Below are 21,411 nucleotides of genomic sequence, written 5' to 3'. Positions count from 1 at the left end.
CAATGCAGAATAATTTCATCCATCTGGTTTTCCTGTGAAATATTAAGGATTTCATAAATGTGTCCTTCTTAAGGACCTGAAATTAGGACATCTTTTAAGAAAAAAAGCTCAGCAGGCATTGAAAATAATTTCCAGAATATTGTTCTCTGCAATGATAGTATAAAAAACCAAGAGTGATTGGATGCATGAAAACAGGAATGGAAAGTAACGTGTCATGATGTTAGTACTCTATAATCTGGGTCCAGTTATGATGGCATCTGCTTTAAGGAATGGTATTTGTTACACAGCAAACCCCTAAATTTGATGGCAAACAGCAGGAGATGGCTGCTTGGTCTACTACCAAGTCTCGACAACCGTATTAATAATATGTAAAGCAAATGACACACTTAAGATAATGAGCTTAACAGAACTACTGCGCAAGTGATGCTTTTGTGATGTGTAATATGTGAAATATGGTAATGTCAGGAGAGCATTTTAAAATGTACACTATGCTGTTTGTGGAGGAGGGCCTCATTAAAACTGCAATACAAAAGACTTCCTATCAGGAAGATGAGACATGGGTAACGTCCCAAGAAATGCTGTATCAAAGCTTGAGCTAATCCTCGCAAGCTTCCTGCTGATATTGAGAGGGAGGAGGAAGTAGAAAAAATACTTTCGAAGCTGAAGCCAAAGGAAGTCATCCAGATTTGGGGGTACTATTTAGAGAATAAGATACTCCTATGAAGTTCAAACCCTTGTTTTAGTGGCTGGGGCATTACTTAAGAACTGTACGTGAGAAAGTATCTTAAACTTAGAACAGGAGTTGCTTTGGTTTTGATCTTGTAATAGAAACCTGACAAGACATCTTGCTAAAAAAAATGGTTTTTTTATTTATGAGTTCATTTAATATTGTGATTAGGTTGATGTGAAGCTCATAAATTTGGGATACTGTATTTGGGATACAGCTGAATGGGAGCCCTATAGAAGTAACTCTTAGGGGCTCTGCTGTATGAGCAATTACAGGACTTGGGTACTGGTGAGTGCCTCCTGTCAAGCTAAACATGCTCTTGGGGAACGGGTGTTGCTAGCTGGTGGCTTTTAGAAAGAATGCCTTTCCTAGTCACAAGCTAGAACCTTTTTTGCTTGGAGGACGGAGGAAAGATGCCTTGCAGCTCTCAACAAACCCTTATGCACCAGCTTATCACAGCATTCGCAAATACGTATCTTTAGCGCAAAATATTTATGCTATTCTTAGATATGTTGACAAGAATGACTGAACTCTCAGGAGGCTTTCTTATTTTTCTTTCTGAGGTTGTCCAGCTAGATTAGAAATAATTAACTAGAAAGCAAACCTGTCTGTATTGCAAACCAAATGAAAAAGGATTGCATAGAACTAAGTTTCTTTACATGCATCAGGAGATTGTTGGGCAATAAGCAGCACAGAGCAAATATGCATTTGACCTGTTCAAGTGACAGTTGAGATTCTGGACAAAAAGAGAGGAGCCTCAAGCAAACAAATAATCAGATCATGAACGTATGGTCACTCAACCATGGTACAAAAAATTCATATGATCAAAGTACACTGAAAATGAGCCTAACAAAGTTTAGCTATCAAGTTGGAGTACAAAGAGGTTAGGAAAAATACAAACAGAATTTAAGCAAACTCTTCTGACTTTGAAGGTGCAGTTCAGGTGTTTACCAGGGATAATTTCAAATAGTTTTGCTCTCTGATCTGAACAGCTCCAGTGTTGTTAGCAATATTTCAGTTCTGGGGCTGAAATTTAAAAACAGCTGGATAATTTTTTATGCATAATCTATGGCCAGTTGTTAGTTTCATAATTATAAGTATATAAAGCAAAATAAAGTTTAAAAATGGCATGTTTTACTCTCTGCAAGGAGGAAGAGCATTCTTTCAACCTGCCAATGTCTCCAATTAACTTAGGAATAGGATATAAATTCAGAAAATTTATGAAAAACAGTTATGGAACGGAAAGCAGGAGACAGTGATTCCTTTGATGATATATCACAATGACACTAATTCTTCTACAGCAAATGACTGAGGCAAATAAAATTATTTCATCTGGTATGTGTCAAGGGCCCAGAGTGATAGTTGCTAAATGTTCCATTATTGACCTGCTGGTTTCTGATTACTTTTGAGAACAGGCATGTTATGTGCTTCATTTAGCTGCCAGTGTGTCCATGAAGTAAATTATCTGGAAGGAATATTTTTGTAATTGTTATTTTTATAATCAGATGACTTGAGAAGGAAAAAAAGTTGTTTCAGATAAACACTGCAAGGAATCTGTAGAGTTTTTTCCTGTGTTCTCTTTATCTGATTACCAGTGCTTGAAATTTGGATGTAACCCATCAGTCTTCAGTGCACAAACTTTTCTCCAGCTAAAGTATATGAAGAGTCTGCATCAAAAATACAACAGAATCTGTACTGCAGGATTAGAGCCTAATACAAAGTTACTACCAAAATTCCTCCCGCTCACTCCCCAGCTTAGAAGACAGGCTAACTGGTGACATTACTCTAGTAAAACGCAGATTTGGTTCCATTAGAGACTCTAGCAAAAGGAAAGACCTCTGTAGTATTTATAAGAAACAAATAATGTATTTTTAGAAAGCTGCAAACCTGTATGCTCATTTAATAGCTTAATCCCATTGAAAGAGTAAAACAAACTGCTTCAGAGAATTCCCTTTTTCCACCACTGGCTTATCATAAAGCAATCCAAACCCCTCTCTGATTCATGGGACTGTCATTTTCACTTGTGCACACTGCTTCTCACTTCCGTTCTTCCTCAATAAACAGGTTACTGTTCCCAGGTATCAGAGAAGGAGATCCTAAGGGAAATCAAAACCAGAGATAAGTGTTGAGTTTCATGGTGGTTGCAGGCAACTTGTTAGACTGTTTCATCTTCAAGTTATTGTATGTAATACAAACAAATACTGGTTTTCTTCCTGAACTTGTTTAGGGGAGTTTAACTCCCTTGCTTATTTTCAAGCCCTTTTTTTGCATTGTTCCTACTCTTTCCGCTTAACAGTGCTTTTTCTGCTCCTTGCCACCTTCCTGTGCTTATCTGGCTTTCCAAATTCTCCTCTCTCTCATTGAGTCACATCTTCCAAGTTCTGCCATCACCCTGCCCAGCCCTTTCCGTCTATTCTCTTCTGACTTTGTCATCCTGATTGGTGCTAGTTTGTGTAGTAAGTAACCTGTGTCACATAGCAGCTCTGTGTGCTCCCATGCCATGCTGTCCAGAGTATTCTGAAGGTAGTTAATAACATGGTGGCCATTTTCCAAAAAACTTTGAATACTCAATTAAAGAAACTACCTTTATTCTTTCTGTAAACAGCTGAAGGAAATATCGTAATTTGAAATATGCTGTAGAGACATCACTATATTATCTTCACGTATCTTCTTGCATATAAACTGTAGAGATGACATCTTGTTTATCCATACCCGTGTGTGATTTTTATTTTCTCCCACATCCAGGTCTCTCCATTCTGTCCTCGCCACTGTCCGGAGGCATTGGCAATCTATCTCCCACGTTACATCCCTCCTCCCACTCCATCCATCCTTCTTGTTTATAAATGCCCCCTGTTGCTCCGGGGCTGGTGTGCATGTGTCTGCCTGTTTTCCCTCCTTGCCCCTTGCTGTACTGGGCATTCCCTCCTGCCTCAGTAAGTCTGGGGACCTTCCACTACCCCATAGTGCCCACTTTCCCTTTCCCTATTAATGAGAGGTAGGGACTCCATTTGTCTTTTCCGGGTTTTTGATCTTCAATAAAGAAGTGTTGTTGTTATCCACTGACTACCAAAACAGTGCCCAAAAATTTCAAATTCAAAGGATGTGGTATCTAGAAGTTACCCTATTAAAAAAATCTAATTTTGCTTGGCCAGTCTCACCTCATTGTAGCAGTTACTGTGTTCTTTAGCTCTAGGCTCCATGAAGATTGCTCTGTAAAAGATCCAGTTCCACCTGTGTTGCCAAAATAACGTATCTGTGACCATATTAAAAAAAAAAAAAAATCATCAGTCTGAAAAGTGGTGGGAGATCAGAGAGAACATTTACATGAAATGTCTGCCTCTCCAGGCTTTTATGTTAAGATTTAGGGGAATACACTTCACTGCTTAAAAAAAAAAAAAGTGGGATTAATTTTTACTGTACTAAAATAACTCCCGAGGATTGTGGATTAATATTCACAAGGAGCAGGAGAAGTGAAGTGCAATGATGAGGTCTCTAGTAGTTCTTTGAACATTCTGCAGAAACAAACCAAATGGCAAATGAGACGAGCGAAAACGGTATTGATGGAACAGCACTCACGAATACAAAGGAGGTTACAGAGGGTAAAGAAACCTTTCTCAGTTATGCTCTGTCCAGCATGTTTACTGGCAACTGTAGTAATTCCTGCAGCCACCTCGGGTGTAATTACTAGGCAAAGGTTATTTTTACAGTCCTCTCCATAAAACGCTTGTAAAACACCATATGTGTTTGACTGTCTCTTTAAGACTTTGGCATAGTGTTTTGGCATACTGAGGTTCTACCCTGTTCTTTTAAGTGTTGCTTATTGCTATGGCAACGCTAATCAATCATCACGCTAAAAATAGGCCTTTCATTTTTCAAGAGGTTATCTGTAGTGAATTGAAAATGCAACTGCGGTCTGTGTTTTCCGTATGCTGCTTTCATTTCACTTTATTTTAATCTGGAAATACCCGTGCTTATGTGTGGTAATTACTATTACAGACTCCGGTTATTTCACTGGTTACTCTCTTGAGCTTTAAACCTCTCCTGGTTCTTCCAAAAGGGGTGCCAAATATAGAAAGTTTAAAAAAACAAACAAAACCCCCAGAATATTCTCCTTATTTGCTTTTGAGTATCACAGGTGTACCAGATTATAACAAATTTTTAAGGAGTTTATAACACATCTAAAAAAATCTGGAGGTGACAATATAAAAGATACCTCCTTTGAGAGCTTTACACAAAGAAACCTTATCATTGAAGACACTAGAACTCTGAAGACTTTGTCCTACTATGTAGAATTTAAGTCTAATTTCAAGTTAAAGATTCAATTTGCCTTTGTTTTTTTTCAAAGCTTGCAAGCTGTAGAGATAGTGAAATGGAAAATTGGAAAGAGTGCCCTGTGCATTCCTGTGCGTGCTCAGTGTACGGAGGGGCTGCCAGGTCTGTGCTGGAAGAGCGCACGCCCCGGGGGAGGCAGAGCAGAAAGGGAGTGGTGCTTTGGGAAAAAAAAATCTACTAAAAGGTTTGTTACCTACCATTCACGCCCAAGTTTGATTCCGACTGTTGCATAACACTTCTAATCCCTGGCTAAGTAAATACGCAGCCGCATAAGCAGGGGGAAAAAACCCAACAACTTTTTGCATGTTGAATAATAAAGTCTTTTGAATGATGCATAAACAGTTTTCTGGTTCTGCCAGAGCCCTCTGCCAATTAGTCAGAGTGCAGCTGATGAATCATGAGACACATTCTGTGAAACGTTCAAAAATTTGGACCCTGCTAAGTGTTTCTGAAAGCCAGTGAGACCCCCCCCCAGCTGCTAAAACAGTGGCTGCCAGTCAGTTGAGTTTCTGAGTGATATATTTGCAATGGAGTAGGTTTTGGTGAATTTTAGTTGTCATTTGGGGTAAATTCATGTTACCATTTATAATCTCAAATTAGATTGTTACAGCCCTCGCCTTTATACTAAATACACAGGGAAGTTGACTTTTGATAGCTTTGTGCAGAAAATTACTTTCCGCTCTCTAATGAGGTGGCTTGAGGTAAATGGCACTTACAATTCTTCTTCTGTAATACTCTGAAGATCCTTAGTCTTTTCTTAATGTTTCTTTTTTTGAAATACCAGACTAGAAGATCTCTTTTTTTTTAACTAGAGTTTAGATTCTGGGTCACAGGAAACAACAACTAGATTCAAGCAGTGGCTTGCTGAGCTGCTATGGGCAGCCTAATGCAGCCTTAAGTTCAATAGATGAAATGGCTGCATTTCAAAGTGTCATGGTCTGACTCATTGCTGGTAAACTCTAGACAGTGGTTGAAAATAGTAAGGTTTTTTTGACAGCAAGGTAAAACAGAAATCTGGAATTTGGCTTTACTCAAAATTTCCTATGAAACTGTAGCCATGCTTCAGATCAACAGCGCAAAGGTTTTTCACATTTTGCATTTTTGTCCTCCACTGTACCTGAAACTGTGACCTAAAAGCAACAAAGAAAAATGTGTTTGAGTGTTGAAAAAGGTACTCAATCCAACAATTCCTGAATTTCTATAGTTAGATCATAAGCAAAGATGCTTTAATCAGAACCAGGAACGTTTTGGTAAGGGTGTTAGCTTTGTATTAGCTGTAAATGTGACAGATGCTGTACTGAAGTTCCTTCTGCCAATGGAGTTGTCTGACAATGGGACCATGAAAGCGGCACCAAGTCCTGTGGTGGATCCTGCTACTTCTTAAAAGAGCCAAGAGAACTGCACTGCCCAGAGCCATTAGGGTCAGCACAGTCAGAACAATTTCGATAGCCACTGAGGTTTCTGACAAACCACTAGACTCAGACTGTATAACTTAAAAGTTTGCTCTGACCTAGGTACTCAGTCTGCTCAAGCATTATAGTCTTGATGACCATTCCACTAGTGATAGATCATTGATGTCATTCTGTTTTCTGTTTTTATCAATGACTAGATTTTATTTAGGGGGTGTTGATTTTGTTTAATTTTGTAGCAAAGAAAATTAAATTTTGGTCCTCATATCAAGAGGGCAGATACTTAACACACACTAACATGTAACTAAAACATGGCCTAGAGCAGTAACCTTGAAATCTGCAGACATGATGCTAGTAAACTGTGTTTTCCTAAGAACTGTTCTAAACAACTAGTATATCGTAGATAGTACGGCATACATCTCTACCATTTTCAGTGAAAATGTTTCTAAAAGCTGTTATTCAGACCTAAGCATTGAGTCCTCAGTAGTGCAGTACCAGTTACTGCATTCAGTAAGCAGTACTAGTAACTGCTGATAAAACAAAATATTCATTGGCAGTCTCCTCTCATTTTCTCAGGGATGCTTTCCCACAGGATGCCCATATGCAGAGCTCTAGACTGTTGTCAGCAGGAGCTCTGTACACCTGGACGGTGACCCTTGTAGTTGTACATCTTTGTAAAATACAACGCTGCCGTATACTAAATTTTTGAGATCAATAACCCATGTTTTTACCACCCTAGCACCAATGTAGTTATTTTCCAAATGCTCTAAAAACTATGCAGCAGATAATGTCTGTCATTAGGTTAACCATTTTTTAAAAATCTGCTTTTCATAATCCACCTTCAGTAGTAATTTACTTTTCAACCCTCCATGTTCTCCTGCAAACACAGAAAACAACTGGAATGTTGGTTTATGCTGTTTGAATAAGAGTCCTCTGAGTGACATCAAACATTGTTTTAGGACATGCTGGCATCCCTGTGTCTCCTGGGTCATTCCCTATTTTTTGTAACATCACATATATAACTTTTCTTACTCTAGGAACATTTCATTATAGAATTCTTTTAATCAACCCCTTTTATTCATCTCTTCTTCCAGCTAACATTAATATAGTTCAAGGATGTTCATTCCACCTTTTGGTTAATTTTGGAGATACAAATTAGAACCTTATGACAAACCTTGGCTTTTTTTTTTTTTTTTTTTTAATCTTCTTTCCCTGTAGTGCCTACTGTTTGCTAAGGCTTTTGTTTGCAGATGCCTTTGGATGTCTGCCAGTATAGGAGCAACATACTGAGATACATGGTGAAACCTCAGTTGGGAGAATATCTGGGTTTTTTGGTGTTAATTCATGTTACAAGATCCCCAGTTCTGACAGACTGCTTATATACAGACTGTAAATGTACAAAATATTGTATATTTTCAGCTGGCGCTTCCTGAGATGTATACATAGGAAATGTTTAATTGCCCACAAAATATGGGTAATAGGAGCTAGCAGATCTGTCATTGAACTTGCCCCATCCTGCACTCCACATACTGCTGGGTTTTGGGTTTTTTTTTTTCCTCCCACATATTCACTCAATGAACAAGTTGCACAGCTGAGAGCTAGTCACAGTTCAGATTGGATTGAAACTCATAAATGTGCTACTCCACAGAAATCTTTAATAAAAGGCAAAACATTTATAAGATCTGAAGAGAAGCCTGTGCGGTCTGGGCATCTGCAGCACCAACATGTTACATGGGAGTATTTCATTATGTTAATGGGAAGACGGTTTGACCAGAAGCCTTCCACGGCACCAGAACCTTATTCTGGCAAAACTCTCTCACTCTTTTTTCAGCCAGGATTGATTCTAGATGTGCTCATTGAATACTAAGTATCCTGTGATCAGAAGAAGATTGAACAGTGACTTGTTGGATGATATCCATGGAATCAGGAATATATTTTCTGCAGTCTCAAAGGAACTGGCTTCTCATTTCAGTTTTGTTGCACTACAGCTTGCCTTCTAAATCACCTCTTTTCTTAGTCATCAGCCTCTCCCTTAGAAGAACTCTCCAAATTTTATCAAGTCCAAACCTGGACCAACAGCAATGTGAACACTGAGGCATCATAATGTCCTCATTGTATAATCTGTATGTACAGCACACAAAATAGTCATAGTCTTTACAAAGACACTTTGCCATAGGGTATTAGTGATGCATCATACAGGGAACTTCAGTTTCACTGGCAGTTAATGCAAGAAAAGACTTGATGACTAACAATAAAGATGCTGAGCTAGTATCCTTCAGAGTTTTTTAGACATCTACTCTATCTGCCTATCTGAAAAGTTCATTTGAAAGAATAACTGTGAGATGCTGAAGAAAAGATATTTGAAATATTTTTTCCACTGGAATTATGTTGCCTAGTATTATAAATTCTAGTCTTGATAAGCTGACTAAATTAAGCAATCCACAGAAAAATAAATTTATTCCCATGTAAAATACAGAAATGTTATCTTTAATAGAAAGACATTTGTGCATTCTTAATTTTCTTGCGTTATTATCTACAGATGGATTTGGGTTTAGTATAATGGAATTTCCACAGCAGTTCATAATCCATCTTAATTTCATTAATAGAAAATTGTGCTAAAATTCGCTTCTCACTGAAAATTAAAAAAAGCCCTCACACGTCAAAGCATTGTTGTCTCTGTGGTTAGCACCTACGGCTACTGAAATGTCCTTGGATTATTTTGTATGGCGGGTAGACTAATTTATGGTGACGAATATCTAGTTGCTCTCGAGATCTTAGTGAACTGAATTTATAACAAGACATTCAGGACATTTGTACTCATGCATAGTGAGCATGAAAACTATTGTATCTCGTTATTCCAGAGTACTTATACTGATTTATTTCTACCTTCATTATAGTATGCAGCTTTGACATAGAATCTCTACATCTCTCCAGAATCATAAAAACCTTTGCTCTTATGTTCTGTGTACATTTACTCTTTTTCTTGAAATAATCTGAAAAAAATAAGAAAGCTGATACTAAACAGGGTGTACTGCATATGTCAGCTGATGAAGCAAGGCATATTTTTTTATGTCAAACCTATTTTTCTTTTGTTGCAGTGTTCATTTTTGCCTAAATTCTCCATTCATATAGAGACAAAATACGAGGACAACAAAGGAAGCAACGACAGTGTAAGTATAATGACTTTTGCAAAATTTCGCTTAATCCTTTTAGTTAATCATGTTCTGTATCTGGGGGTTGGAGGTCTTTCAGTCTGGGAAAAAGGCCTAATGCGGCTTGTGTCTTTGCACCTACCTGGGTGTCCTGTTCATTAGCAGCTTGTCAGCTTGCAAAGTAGTTACCCCTAAAGCACCATGAGATCAAAGCTTCGTGTACACAACTTCCCTGCTGCATCTCACATTCTACTTCTCTAAACACAACATAGTTTACATATGTGAATTTAGTCCCCATCAACATTTATGGGGAGTGAAGAAAAGATTATTGGGTTTTTTGGTGTAATTGTATTCTACTGTATCTGTTTCACATTATTCTCTCTGAGCAAAGGGGGTTGAATTCAAAGGAGCTGTTAGGAAGAGCAAACAGGAAACTACACAATGGTCAGAGATGAGAGATCTCAGTAAACAACTTCGAGGGAACAATGGCTGGACTACTAGGTGATGCTTTTGGCAATCACTTATCAAAAGTTACAAAGTTCTCAGAGTTAGAGCTTAGAGATGAAAAGGAAAATTAACTCTGCAAAATCCTCTCTAGAGGAAGGGTGGGAGTGAGCAGCCAGCAGCTGCTGATGGGGAGATGCTCAGGAGTAGAGGGCAGGAGGTCAGTCAGACTTCGTTGCCCTGACTGGGAGCAAAGCAGAGTCGTACAACTGGCAAGAAAGAATACCATTTGATAAGGCCGGGCGTGTAGAGACTCAACCCGTGGATGAATACACAAATATGTTTCTATATGTTTCATTTTGGTATGCTTTAAACAGTGATTTGTTGCAGACTTATGGGAAGACGTTTCTTGTAGGCATGAAATACAGGTTAAAATGTCTGGAAGGTTGATCTGTAATACAGAGACCTAATGAAGGGGTGTTTAAACTTATTCTTGAGAAAGAAAAAGGCAGTAAAGCAGATTTTAAGGGGTCTGAGACACGGAGCCTTTCAGTTTCCAGGGGTGTCCCTCTAGCAGCCTTACTAAGGTTAAAGTGTTCTGTTCTCCAGATGGGAGGTGCATTTCCCTAACCGCCTTGAGCCTGCGTGTTAATAAGGCTGACAGCTGTTGCACTGCTTATGGCAGAATAATTACATGTGAAAGAACAAGGTATAATTTTGAATAATGTTTTTGGCATACAGACACTTTCCCAATGGGAACATGACAGAGATCATGTATTAGCCACCAGATACCAACAACTTTCAGTCACTGCTAGTCTAAGCCAGATCCAGATCAGTGACAGAGGAAAAAGAAGTGTATTACATTACCAGCTATATGAGCATTATGTAATTTATGCACTTTTCAATGTTCACTTCTGCTTTTTGGCAGCACTTTAATTCAGAGCAAGCCCACACCTTTGGTTTTGGGAGTGTGCAGACTAGTTTTCTGGTATTTTATAATATCAGCAGTGAGAAGACACGTTCTGTACTGATGCCTAACAGAGGAAGAACTGAAGCTATTTAATCAGTGAATTTTCATTTTTTTTGTGTGTGTCAGCTTTGTGGCTAAAATACTATGAATCAAGCCCTGAATAGTACCCAACCAGTGAATTTAAGATGAAAGTAACACAGAGGTAGGATACTCAGAGGATGTAAATCAAAGAATCTCTACTCTGCTTGAATCAAACGTAATTTTTACCAGAGTGCCAGTGGGGTAATGTTATATTACCTTTATGCTGAGGTACCCGAGTCACAGGCTAGGCAAGCATTTACCAAGATTAACAGAGTTAATTGACCCTTACGTGAACTGAGGAGGAGAAAGAGAAGCTGAATTAGAGGACTGTATTCCAGCCCTAATTTCCATGACTTTGTAATTCTGAGAGCTATGCTATTCACTAGTGTGAACACAACAAACCAGTGGAAGATCTACATTTTTTTGCTGTCGATACAGTGACATTGATCTGGTGACACAGATGTGTCTGGTACAGCACTGAAATGCTGGAAGGTTAGTATATACGGAGAGACCTCACTGAGCCTGTGGAGAGACTTCTGTTAAACCAAACACCTCAAAACTAGGACTAAGAGTCGAACTCGTTTCTATTACTCCATGGGTAGGTTTAAATATCACTTGAGAAAATGTGAAGTGTATTTCTCCTTCGTATCAGACAAGTTTAGATTGAATTGCACTACATTTGCCCGGTCAGAAAACAACAGGAAACATAGCATCTGTTTCTATAGATTTCCATAGATACGCTACATTTTTCTTCATTGCAACTATCAACCTTGGCTGATAAAGAAATAACTAATCCAAAAAATACTTCTGTAAATTTTGCAATTGTAATGCAAAATATACTGAATTAATATTAATATTACAGTAATGAGGGTAATAATGCATGTCTGATTTTAACTCAACTACTTCTAGATATATTTTTGAGACCATACAGGTTTTTTAAAATCTTTGAACTCTGATCTATTCTTCATTTCCATGCTATCTAATAAAGTAGATATTGATTGTAAAAAGCAAGAATTAGATAGAAGGATACCAAAGCTAATTTCATTGATTAGTGGAAGAAAGCAGTATAAATGCTCTTGGGTTCCTGTTGTCATTTAGCAGGCTAGGATATTATTAGAATTATTTTATTTAACATGTTGCATTGCATGCTAAAATTCTACCTAATTGCTGCAAGATATCTTGATGCAAAAGTCCTCCTGATTTTTCTTCCCAATTGTCACGATAGAAGACACCAGTGAAAGACAATGATACCTGCTTTGGAACTTGATTTTTCTATGTCTTAGACTTTGTCATTATTTTAACCTATTTAAAATGTGCTTAGCACTGTTGTTCTGATCTGTTAAAATTTGCACAAACATAGATATTGCCAGAATGAACAATGGACAATAAACCCCTTCATTTAGATAAAACACTCATTAGGCTTGTGTAGATGGCAGTAGTGCAGTACCATAAATCCATCCAGTTGTGATTTCTAGTGCTACAGCGCAGCTGATTTTGCTGTATCGCATCTAGATGTTCGCATGGCAACTCTCTCCTTAGAAAAACAGAATCAGTGTTGGATGAACATGTTAGCACATCAAATATTGTCACTGCTACATTGCAGCTCTATAGCTTCATTAACAGTGTTAGAAACTAGACCGATGAGTCAGGCCATTCAGTGTTTCCTCTTACGGGGCTTTTAAAAAGTAAACTTCTTAATTTGAAGAGAAATTTTATTTTTATTTTACTTTTATTTTAAATTACAAAATGTAAATGACACTGTAGGTGGTAACTGTAGCGTACATGAAAATATTGCTTCCCTCTTGCATCTTTAGCTGCTTACTTCAGTCAAGGTTGCAGTGGGAACTGCTGGGAGGAGGGAAGTGCAGGTGCCTACAACAGACAGCTTCAGTGAACACAGACAAGCTATAAAAGTGTATGTTAATCACTCAGTGCACACTTTTTTCCCCATAAGAAAAATTAGCAATTACGGAATTTGAATATAGATACACAAAGTCTATATTTTGAATATTACAACCGTAAGTTAAATACAAGAGAATTCTTAAGGTTATCAAATTAATGAAATGGTCAGAAATCGTAGGCGGGAGTGGTATAAGTTACTGCTTGTTTTTTAATAAATGATTAGTCTGTGGTTTTCATGAACAGACTTTGTTAATCTCTTTTTTTATTTGGGCAGATATTGTTTTCTTTTAACAGTCTATTGATTGGTCAGTATTTATGTCCCATAAGGCTAATTTTATTCTAAACGGTGTATTGCTCTCACTTTTCTCCCACCTCTATTCTTCCTATTTCAGTGTACACTACAAATACATAGTTTGTTTATTTTTAATTTTAGTGGGGAATGCACCAACTTAGGCTTTCTGCTGGTTACAAAGGATGCACCCCATGGCTCTAGTAGATATTGTAATCGATGCACAATGATCTCAGGCACTGCAGCTCCCCGTCTGTTCTTGCATGCCACACTCTAGTCCTGGTGAAAATTTCTAAAAAGCCATCTGTAGCCGAAGGTAGAGCAAAGGTAAAGTGAGGGCAGACACTGTTCAAGCAAATCTCTGAATCACAGAGACATTTCAATTTTCCTGTTTGTTGCAGAAGGATCATTATGTTTGACTGGGTTTTGCTGGTTTGTTTTGGTTTGGTTTTTAGTCACAGAATTAATTTCTGATGATATTTGGGCAGTGAATTTTTACCATCTGATGGGGAAAGTAAAGAAGCACAGCTTGTAAAAATAATCCAATAGCTGTCAGAAATGGAAATTCACTGTATGCAAAACTTAACAGTGCCTTGCTCTTTGTAGGATAACATTTTGCTCTGGAAAACTCAGTGGCTGGCTCTTGATTATTAAAGAATAACATGCAAGATCTTAAAATAGTGTAGTCTTTCTTTTTGTTAGAGGGCCATGATATTTATTAGCAAGAATAACATTATTCTTAAGAATAATGAAGGTGTGGAGTAAAAATTTTGAGGTAGAGTTATATTTCAAGATGACAAACTATGAGCATCATTTGGCACGTTTTTGTAAGTGTACGTCTCAGTAATGCTCATAAAGTCATCAGAGCTACAGCACTAACTCTTTGTCAGTCAAGAGAAAAATATATTATCAATGTGTTTCTTGCCTTTCAAAGATAATATAGTGTTGAAAATGCATGTCGCAGAATGACCATTTGCCAAACGAAAACAAGAGGTAGTTCTGTATTCCATGGAGTTACAAATTAACACCGGTATCACTTGACACATTAATAGCTCGAGCACACTAAAACCAGCCAGCTAGTAGCAGATATTATTTGATATGCAACCCTATGTAAATTGCAGTGCCATCTTTTAAAGTTAGAAAATCCTTTTCTGACAGTGAGTTCTAATTCTGCAGCCCTACAAGTGACCGAGTATGCAGTATTGGGTCATTCATCATGCTTCATCCTTAGTGTGTATTTCTGAAGTGTTGGTTGTCAAATATTTGACTAAAGTAAAATAAACTTTAGGTATGGCCAGCTAAGAAGAAAAGCCAGTTCTAGTTTCGCTCTTTTTAGGATAGTTTTTTCCCCTATTTTTGTCTCCTATCTTAGTAACATGAAACTAGGTTGTAACAAACTTCAATATAGCACATGTAAATTAAATGTAAATTCACTATTTAAGGAAACTGCCATGAAACACTCATTTCAGCTGAAATGGATTCAGCTGTGCCCTGGCTTAGCCTCACTGCAGAACAGGATATCATTCTGTAAAGTGTCTAAATAAAGGATTGCTAGGCATCACTGCAAAATACGTCCAAATCAAAGCTAGGGTCACTTTTAGGGATGATTTTATTTGCACCTGGACTTTTTCTGTATGATGGTACTGAGTATCTGTTTGTCTCCTGTATAATTTGCAATGGAAAATCTGGATTTTGTGAAGCTTTCCCCTTCTAATAAGTCTCAAAACATACGCGCAAACAAGTGGAGAGGTTAGCCTAAAATTTCTTCTGTGTGAAGAGCTCTCTTTTTGTTGACCATAACTACAAATAGTATGTCCCAAGCACATATGGCTATCGCAGAACATAAGATAAGGTTTATACTGAGACTGTGAACAAGTACTATGGTTGTGCCTCTATTTTTTTATTCTTCTAAATGGACTACTGAAATTAATTAGTAAATCTAGCACTTGAAATAGATGTTACTTTAAAAAAACTAATCCAAATAAATATTATGGATAGCGTATTATGGTCTTGGAAGCATAGCTACTTTGACATAATTACATAAAAATACATTTCTCTGTTCAGAAAGTACAAAGCTAAATGAGATATTTTGTAAGAGGTGGGATAATAGAGGAGTCGTGACATGGAGATAAAAAGGAGGAGGGAGCAAGGCTGCTGATAAATATGTAACTGCCTTTGTGAGTTCCACTCTGTGCAGACAGTGATATTCCCGTGCTGTTCAGTGAGCCAAATTTACTGCTCTCAGGGAGAGATTCAATCTTTTTCCACAGAAGAATTGCTCCCAATTATGTGTGTCCACATAAATAGTTTTAGCCAGTCAACAGGTTGAAATTGGTCCATTCCTGTCATCTTTGCCCAGGTAAATCTCAAAAGCAAATTAACGGACTTTGGGGGTAACTGAGGTTGGAACGTGACTTACAGAAAAGTTACGCGCTCAATAAAACTCCACAGATGAAGTTCTGAGTAGGTGTTTTTTTATTGTAGACCAAATTTTCCTTCAGAAAAATGAGAGTTAAAGTGGACCAGATGACACAACCTGTGAAAGGATGCTGTAATAAGAAATTGGAGACTAGCCAGTAATTCTGACAATGGCAATCTAAGGAGATTAGAATTTCAAGTTGGAGAGAAGGTTTTGTGCCAGATTTTCCCTTTTTTAATAGGGAAAAAGAAGAAAAAGCTTATTGTTGCAGTCCTCACTGCAGTTGTAGCTCTAACTTCCACATACTATGAAATCTAGATTTAAACCATCCTACAACTGATGGATACATGTGTATTCTACTCACAGAAAGCGCTCGTCATCATACAAATTGCTCAATACCTGCAAGTTGCATAGTTAGACTACATTTCAGGGATGAGAGAAAATACAGAGAAAACCCAAAAGCTTCAGTGAAATATCAATATTTGAATTAAAAAAGGAGCATATATGTTGCATATATGCACCTAAGCTTGCAGATTCTTCTAGCTGCGTGCTGTATTTTTTCTATTTTCTTGAAGCTCAATGACAATGAATGAATCAACATAATAGTGAGAAATGCAGAGATAAAATTAATTTAATTTCAAATTCTAATGTTTAAAGATATTTTTGTCATGCCATTCATGTCATAGCCTGCCTATTCCACTCATATGTCATCTTGTGATGTCCAGCTACTGCAAAGTCAAGATTTAAGTTTGTTGGGATGCCTGGTGGCTTTGTTGGCAGGGCAGGGAAAATGGGGAGGCAGAGAGGTAAGAACAACACTTTCAGGCATCGGTATTAACTCAAAGAAGGATTTAATAGAAGAGGAAATTTGATTTATAGTAGAAATTCTCATCTCAATAAATTACATTTATGCGTTGTATATTGAACAGTGTAGTCATTTTGGCTTAAGTTTGTAGATAGGCACACGTGTCTGATTACTTAGCACATGGGATAATAATCACGTTTGCTACCATATTACCTGCCTGTAATTAATTTAGGAGTGTTCTGCTTTTTTGGAAGAAAATCTTTTAGCTCTTAGCCATTTCATTTCTCTGCATTAGCTGCCTTTCTCAGCAATGGCTGAGTATCTGGATCTAACATAACAAGTAAGAAAAACATAGAGATCTTCTCTCACCTAAAGCCTCACCAGGGACAGAAAAAACAGCTTCCAGAAAAAAACACACCCATTTTCAAACTTGTTTGTTTATAGTATTGAATTTTCTATATAGGTTGCCTTATCACTTTCATCTCTAACAACTTGTCTTTATTTCTAAATTGCCTTGTTATTTAGCTGTTTCCACAGGAAATTTTATGTCCTGTGTGTATTAGTGTTTAAAATGCGAATTATCTGCCTTATTACAGCCTTCTGACCACAAACTCCTTGTATCTAGGCTGGTAAAAAAACCACTTTGCAGTAAAGACAAAGACGAACAACTTCCCAGTTGGTAATCCCTTGAATACCTTCTTTGCTCTTGATGATAGGAAAAAAACCATCACAAGAGAGAATCATATATTATGGAACACAGCCAAGCCAAACAAGCACAGATTTGACCCTCGGAGTCCTACTAGTGTAGATGAGTGAGGAGTTTGCCAGTGTGAATGTAATCACTGGATTCAGCTGAGTCTGGCTTTATACCATTTCTATCCAAACCAGGTTAGCTGTGGTGACTGGCCATAAAAGTTAAATTTTGGATTAGCTACATCTGAATGAGGGTGAAGCCAGCAACTTAGCCTGAAGATAGAAGGAAAAGAAGAAAAATAGGGAAGGAGCTTGTAGAAAAAAGATATTAAATTTGTTGTTGACTTAGCATCGTCTCATAACCTGACTTTCTGTTCTGGCTTTGGCTACAAGGAAACAGAAGTCACCAGCAAAGCATGTGCTAGGATATGTCATTGCAGGCCATGAGGAAAACGAAGGAAAGAAATTTAAATACACCAGCACTTACATTTCTGCAGTATCCTCTATGATCTTTCTTTCCTGAGGTACTAGAATCATCTGCCAGGGGTTTTTTTGAGAATTGTTGCCAAAGAAACTATTGACAATTGTAAAGATGACACAATTAAAACTTCTCTTCCACTTTTTGTCTACATAATGATGAGTTTTCATTCCTCTTAGAAAGTGGAAATGTATAAATGTTTGTCTGTTGTAAAAAAGCTGTCACAACTGCACCCCCCCCAAACCCCACAGCAAAAAGGACACTTCAGCCTGAATGTTACTCTTTGTTTTCCATTTGATTGTGTATTCAATCTCAATTAATTACTTGGCTTCCAAATGTAAAGCCTGTCCAGTTCTTTCCAATGTAATTAATATTCTGCCTTTCTACATCATCTTCTTAAGGATACAGATTGTTCTCACCATTCATTTTCTGCACATTTGCAAATACAGTTGCACAGATTGGGAGCCTTATGCTTCTTTTCGTGGACTTTAATCTCTTCCTTTATTTCTCTAGTCTCTTTGATCACAAACACAATAAACCCATCTTCCCTGCAGGTTTTAAGACAATCCCAGATTATGTGGCTAGGAGAGGCAATAAGAGAATTAGAGCTAAGAAAGAAATCAGTCTTGTTCTCTAATGACTTCTTATTTTCTACTGCTGATAAAATGAGAAGATTAAATCTCTATCTGCAAATCTTGTGAGGACAATCTAAGAAGGGGGGAAGCATGAATGATTAGACAACAACTTCTGCCAGCAAAGGGAAGTGAGAATGTCATTCAACAAACTTTTGGAATGGAAGAAATGGTCAGAGATAGCCTAAACAGCAAATAAGGTATAGTTGAAGTCGTTGAAAAATTCCTCCTGGTTTTGACAGATTGGCAAAAGCATCTGGCATCCCCACTTCTATCAAAGCATTTTAAAGAGAGAAAAAGAATTAAAAACTATATTACTTAGAGGTGAAATATGTACATCAAGCCTGTGATAGAGCAGGGCACATTTCTTCAGATAAGATATTGAGTAATAGTCCCAATTTAGGTCCTTGCAAACATGCAGAGATATGCATGTGCTTAAATTTATTAGGCTTGTACTTAAACCATATACTGATTCAGAGCCTCAGCTGACCTGGTGATGTCCATTTAAGAGAAATCTCCACTATTTTCTTTAAAGCTCAGAGGTTATGGTGAAATGCATCTTGTTCCAAAAATAGTCAACTGATTTCATCAAGGGACTGCTGTGTATATCTGAATTTGTTTAGGAAAAAAGCAAGCGAGCAAGCTTATAAAAAGCAACCCATATTATATATATAAAACATAACAGTTATTTTAAAAAACGTGCCCTAATTCTAAGAAAGAGCAATACAGGGGAAGGACCTCTCAGCTCAAATTTGTTCAAATAATCAACATAATATTTTGTAAAACATGGACTGGAGAAGGAAAATAAGCACTCAAAAACAGACTGGAGTTTCCCTTTGTTGTGTTCTTCTGCAGTTTCAGACGTGTTAACATTTTATATCCAGTTCAGTAAGCATGCAGTGTTGCCTATTTTATTCCAGTACTGTTAACTACCAAGACAAGTTAAAATTGTAGTGGAACTTCAGCTTTCATTTATTTGGATTATGATTTCCTGAACAGTGTTCTCCTTACCAGCTGGTGTACTTGTTCATTGTAGTCCATTGCTCACTTTGAATGCTTTACACATGCAGCCACATTTCTTTCAGAAATAATAAAGTAGCATTCTTGTTACTGAATAGTTGCTGGCATTTTGTATTTTTGACTGTTCCTCTAGGCTGAAATGAAATTAAATTAACAGAGTGTTCCCTACATTTATTTAAAAAAAAAAGAAAACAAAAATATTTATGCTTCCTGGAAACGTTAGCTATAGAACATTGTGCCCCAATGGAAAAAACACATCGTTAGCTTGTTACTGATCTTGACAGTGTATGCACAACTTCCCTGAATTTTATGGCACTAATTCATGATAGCCTTTTAACTAGTCGCTATTGCCAAGTCCCAGAATCGTGAGTAGAAATTTATTGCGGACATAGCATAAGTCACATGGGTCACTAAGATGCCTAAATAATTAAGTTATGGACACAGGCGCAGAAGTATACTACGCTGCAGATGCAGCTTCCACTGAGGGCAGTTCAATCAAAATTTTGATTCTCGGTATAACGGCAACTTAGCCTGACTAGTTCACACGACACATCTGCATTTCATTATTGTCCCTAGAGTGAAAAGGTTAGAAACGTCCAGAGTCCACAAAGTCAGTTTTTTTACACAGTGATGGAATCTAGTTCAAAGATTAGAGAACACAATGAAACCAATCCTAGTTGTTGACTTTACTAGTTGTGACTGAAGTCTCCATTCCAAAAAGCGCAAGGAAGAACAGTGGTGTGAGCAGTAAGTGCTGAACACGACGTGTTATATTTAACAGTCCACTGTCTCTTGATCTGATGTAGTGGATTGTTGCCCAAAAAGTCTGTGGCATCATTCATTCAAACTGTTGTTAATCTTGCTTAGGAACACCTTGCCTATATATGATCTTGAGAACACCCGTTTTCTTCCCTTTGATGTCTGCAGTAGGCTAGAGAATGTGACTGTGTCCCTGCAAAAACTGCAGTATCTTGCATCAGAAGCTGTTCAGGCGCAAGCCTAAAATACATTATTCAGGTCACTGAAAATGGCTTGTAACCATTATTCCAGGTGGATTTTGTAAGGGTGTTGTTCTGTGACAGTGCTGAATTTCTTTAACTCTTGCAGATTTTTGACAAAGAAGCTAAAGATCTGGAGCGAGAAGTTTGCTTTATTGATATTGCCAGTGATGAAATTCCTGAGCGCTATTACAAAGAATCGGAGGTAAGAGACGACTTGATTGTGAAATGGTGAAGAAGGGAATGTAAGAGGCTGCAGGAAAGCCTTGATAGGAATCAAAACAATTTTATTTTTGTATAAAAACTTGCTGGTCAGTAGTATTTAAAAAGCTTTTGATTAGAGGGGAAGCTGATAGCAACCTCTCTATCTAGATTGCCGGACACTTTCTTTTGCAAATGATTCCTCCAACCTTTTGAAATGCTTTCACACCCTTATCAGAACACATCCTGTACCAGACCTTTGATATTCAGCTGAATTTATTCAAAGTAGAAAAGGACTTTTCTTTGAATCGTGAAGCTCAGTTAAGTGTTTGCAGGTCTGAGCAGTTTTAAACGTTACTGTTGTCCTTATTTGCATCCCCCCCTGACTAATAAGTCACGCGAAGCGTCTAAGCCCAGGCAAAGGACAGGTATGCTGCAGTGAGAATAGGGTTGATGCACAGTTGCTCAGAAGCAACCATGACACAAGACCAAGAGGGACTGAAGCATACTACATACTGCAGTAAATCTGCCAAAGAGCATCAGTGGCAGCAGACACATTCACTCACTTAAAATTCCCTTGAAAATTGCTCCCATGTATATTTGATAGTGCACATCTCTGAGGAGCGTGTTTCTTTTAGGTCAATGCAATTCACTGTTTTGAAATCATCAACCACCATGCAAATGCAGATGAGGTCTCAGTGTTTTAACCTCAGACTTGAAAAATGATGGTTCACAAGAAGTTGCTAGAGAGGAGTGATCAGATCTATGCTTGCATTTAATTTTGGAGATATGATTTGCCTCTGGAGCCAAGTATATATTCATAGCTGGCAATGAGTATGGCAGCTGTTTGACTATACAA

General features: G+C 37.6%; 1 protein-coding gene and 1 non-coding gene across 3 annotated transcripts in view; one reads left to right on the top strand and one right to left on the bottom strand.

Annotated features, from left to right (window-relative positions):
* The window catches only part of PITPNC1 (phosphatidylinositol transfer protein cytoplasmic 1), an 88,399-nt gene that overhangs the window by 46,670 nt on the left and 20,318 nt on the right, over nucleotides 1-21,411 (top strand). For both annotated transcript variants that reach the window (XM_075518727.1, XM_075518728.1), the window contains 2 exons: nucleotides 9,567-9,638; nucleotides 20,461-20,556. In XM_075518727.1, coding sequence (XP_075374842.1) covers nucleotides 9,567-9,638; nucleotides 20,461-20,556 — 168 coding nt within the window. The remainder of the gene's footprint in view (nucleotides 1-9,566; nucleotides 9,639-20,460; nucleotides 20,557-21,411) is intronic.
* On the bottom strand, nucleotides 8,058-8,170 carry LOC142418006 (U5 spliceosomal RNA). The gene has a single exon (XR_012778165.1). It is a non-coding gene; the product is annotated as a U5 spliceosomal RNA (small nuclear RNA).

This window comes from Mycteria americana, chromosome 16 (genome assembly GCF_035582795.1).
Source record: "Mycteria americana isolate JAX WOST 10 ecotype Jacksonville Zoo and Gardens chromosome 16, USCA_MyAme_1.0, whole genome shotgun sequence".
In the NCBI taxonomy this organism is placed as follows: Eukaryota; Metazoa; Chordata; class Aves; order Ciconiiformes; family Ciconiidae; genus Mycteria; species Mycteria americana.
Note: the sequence above shows the minus strand (reverse complement) of the source record. Positions and strands in the feature narration are given on the sequence as shown.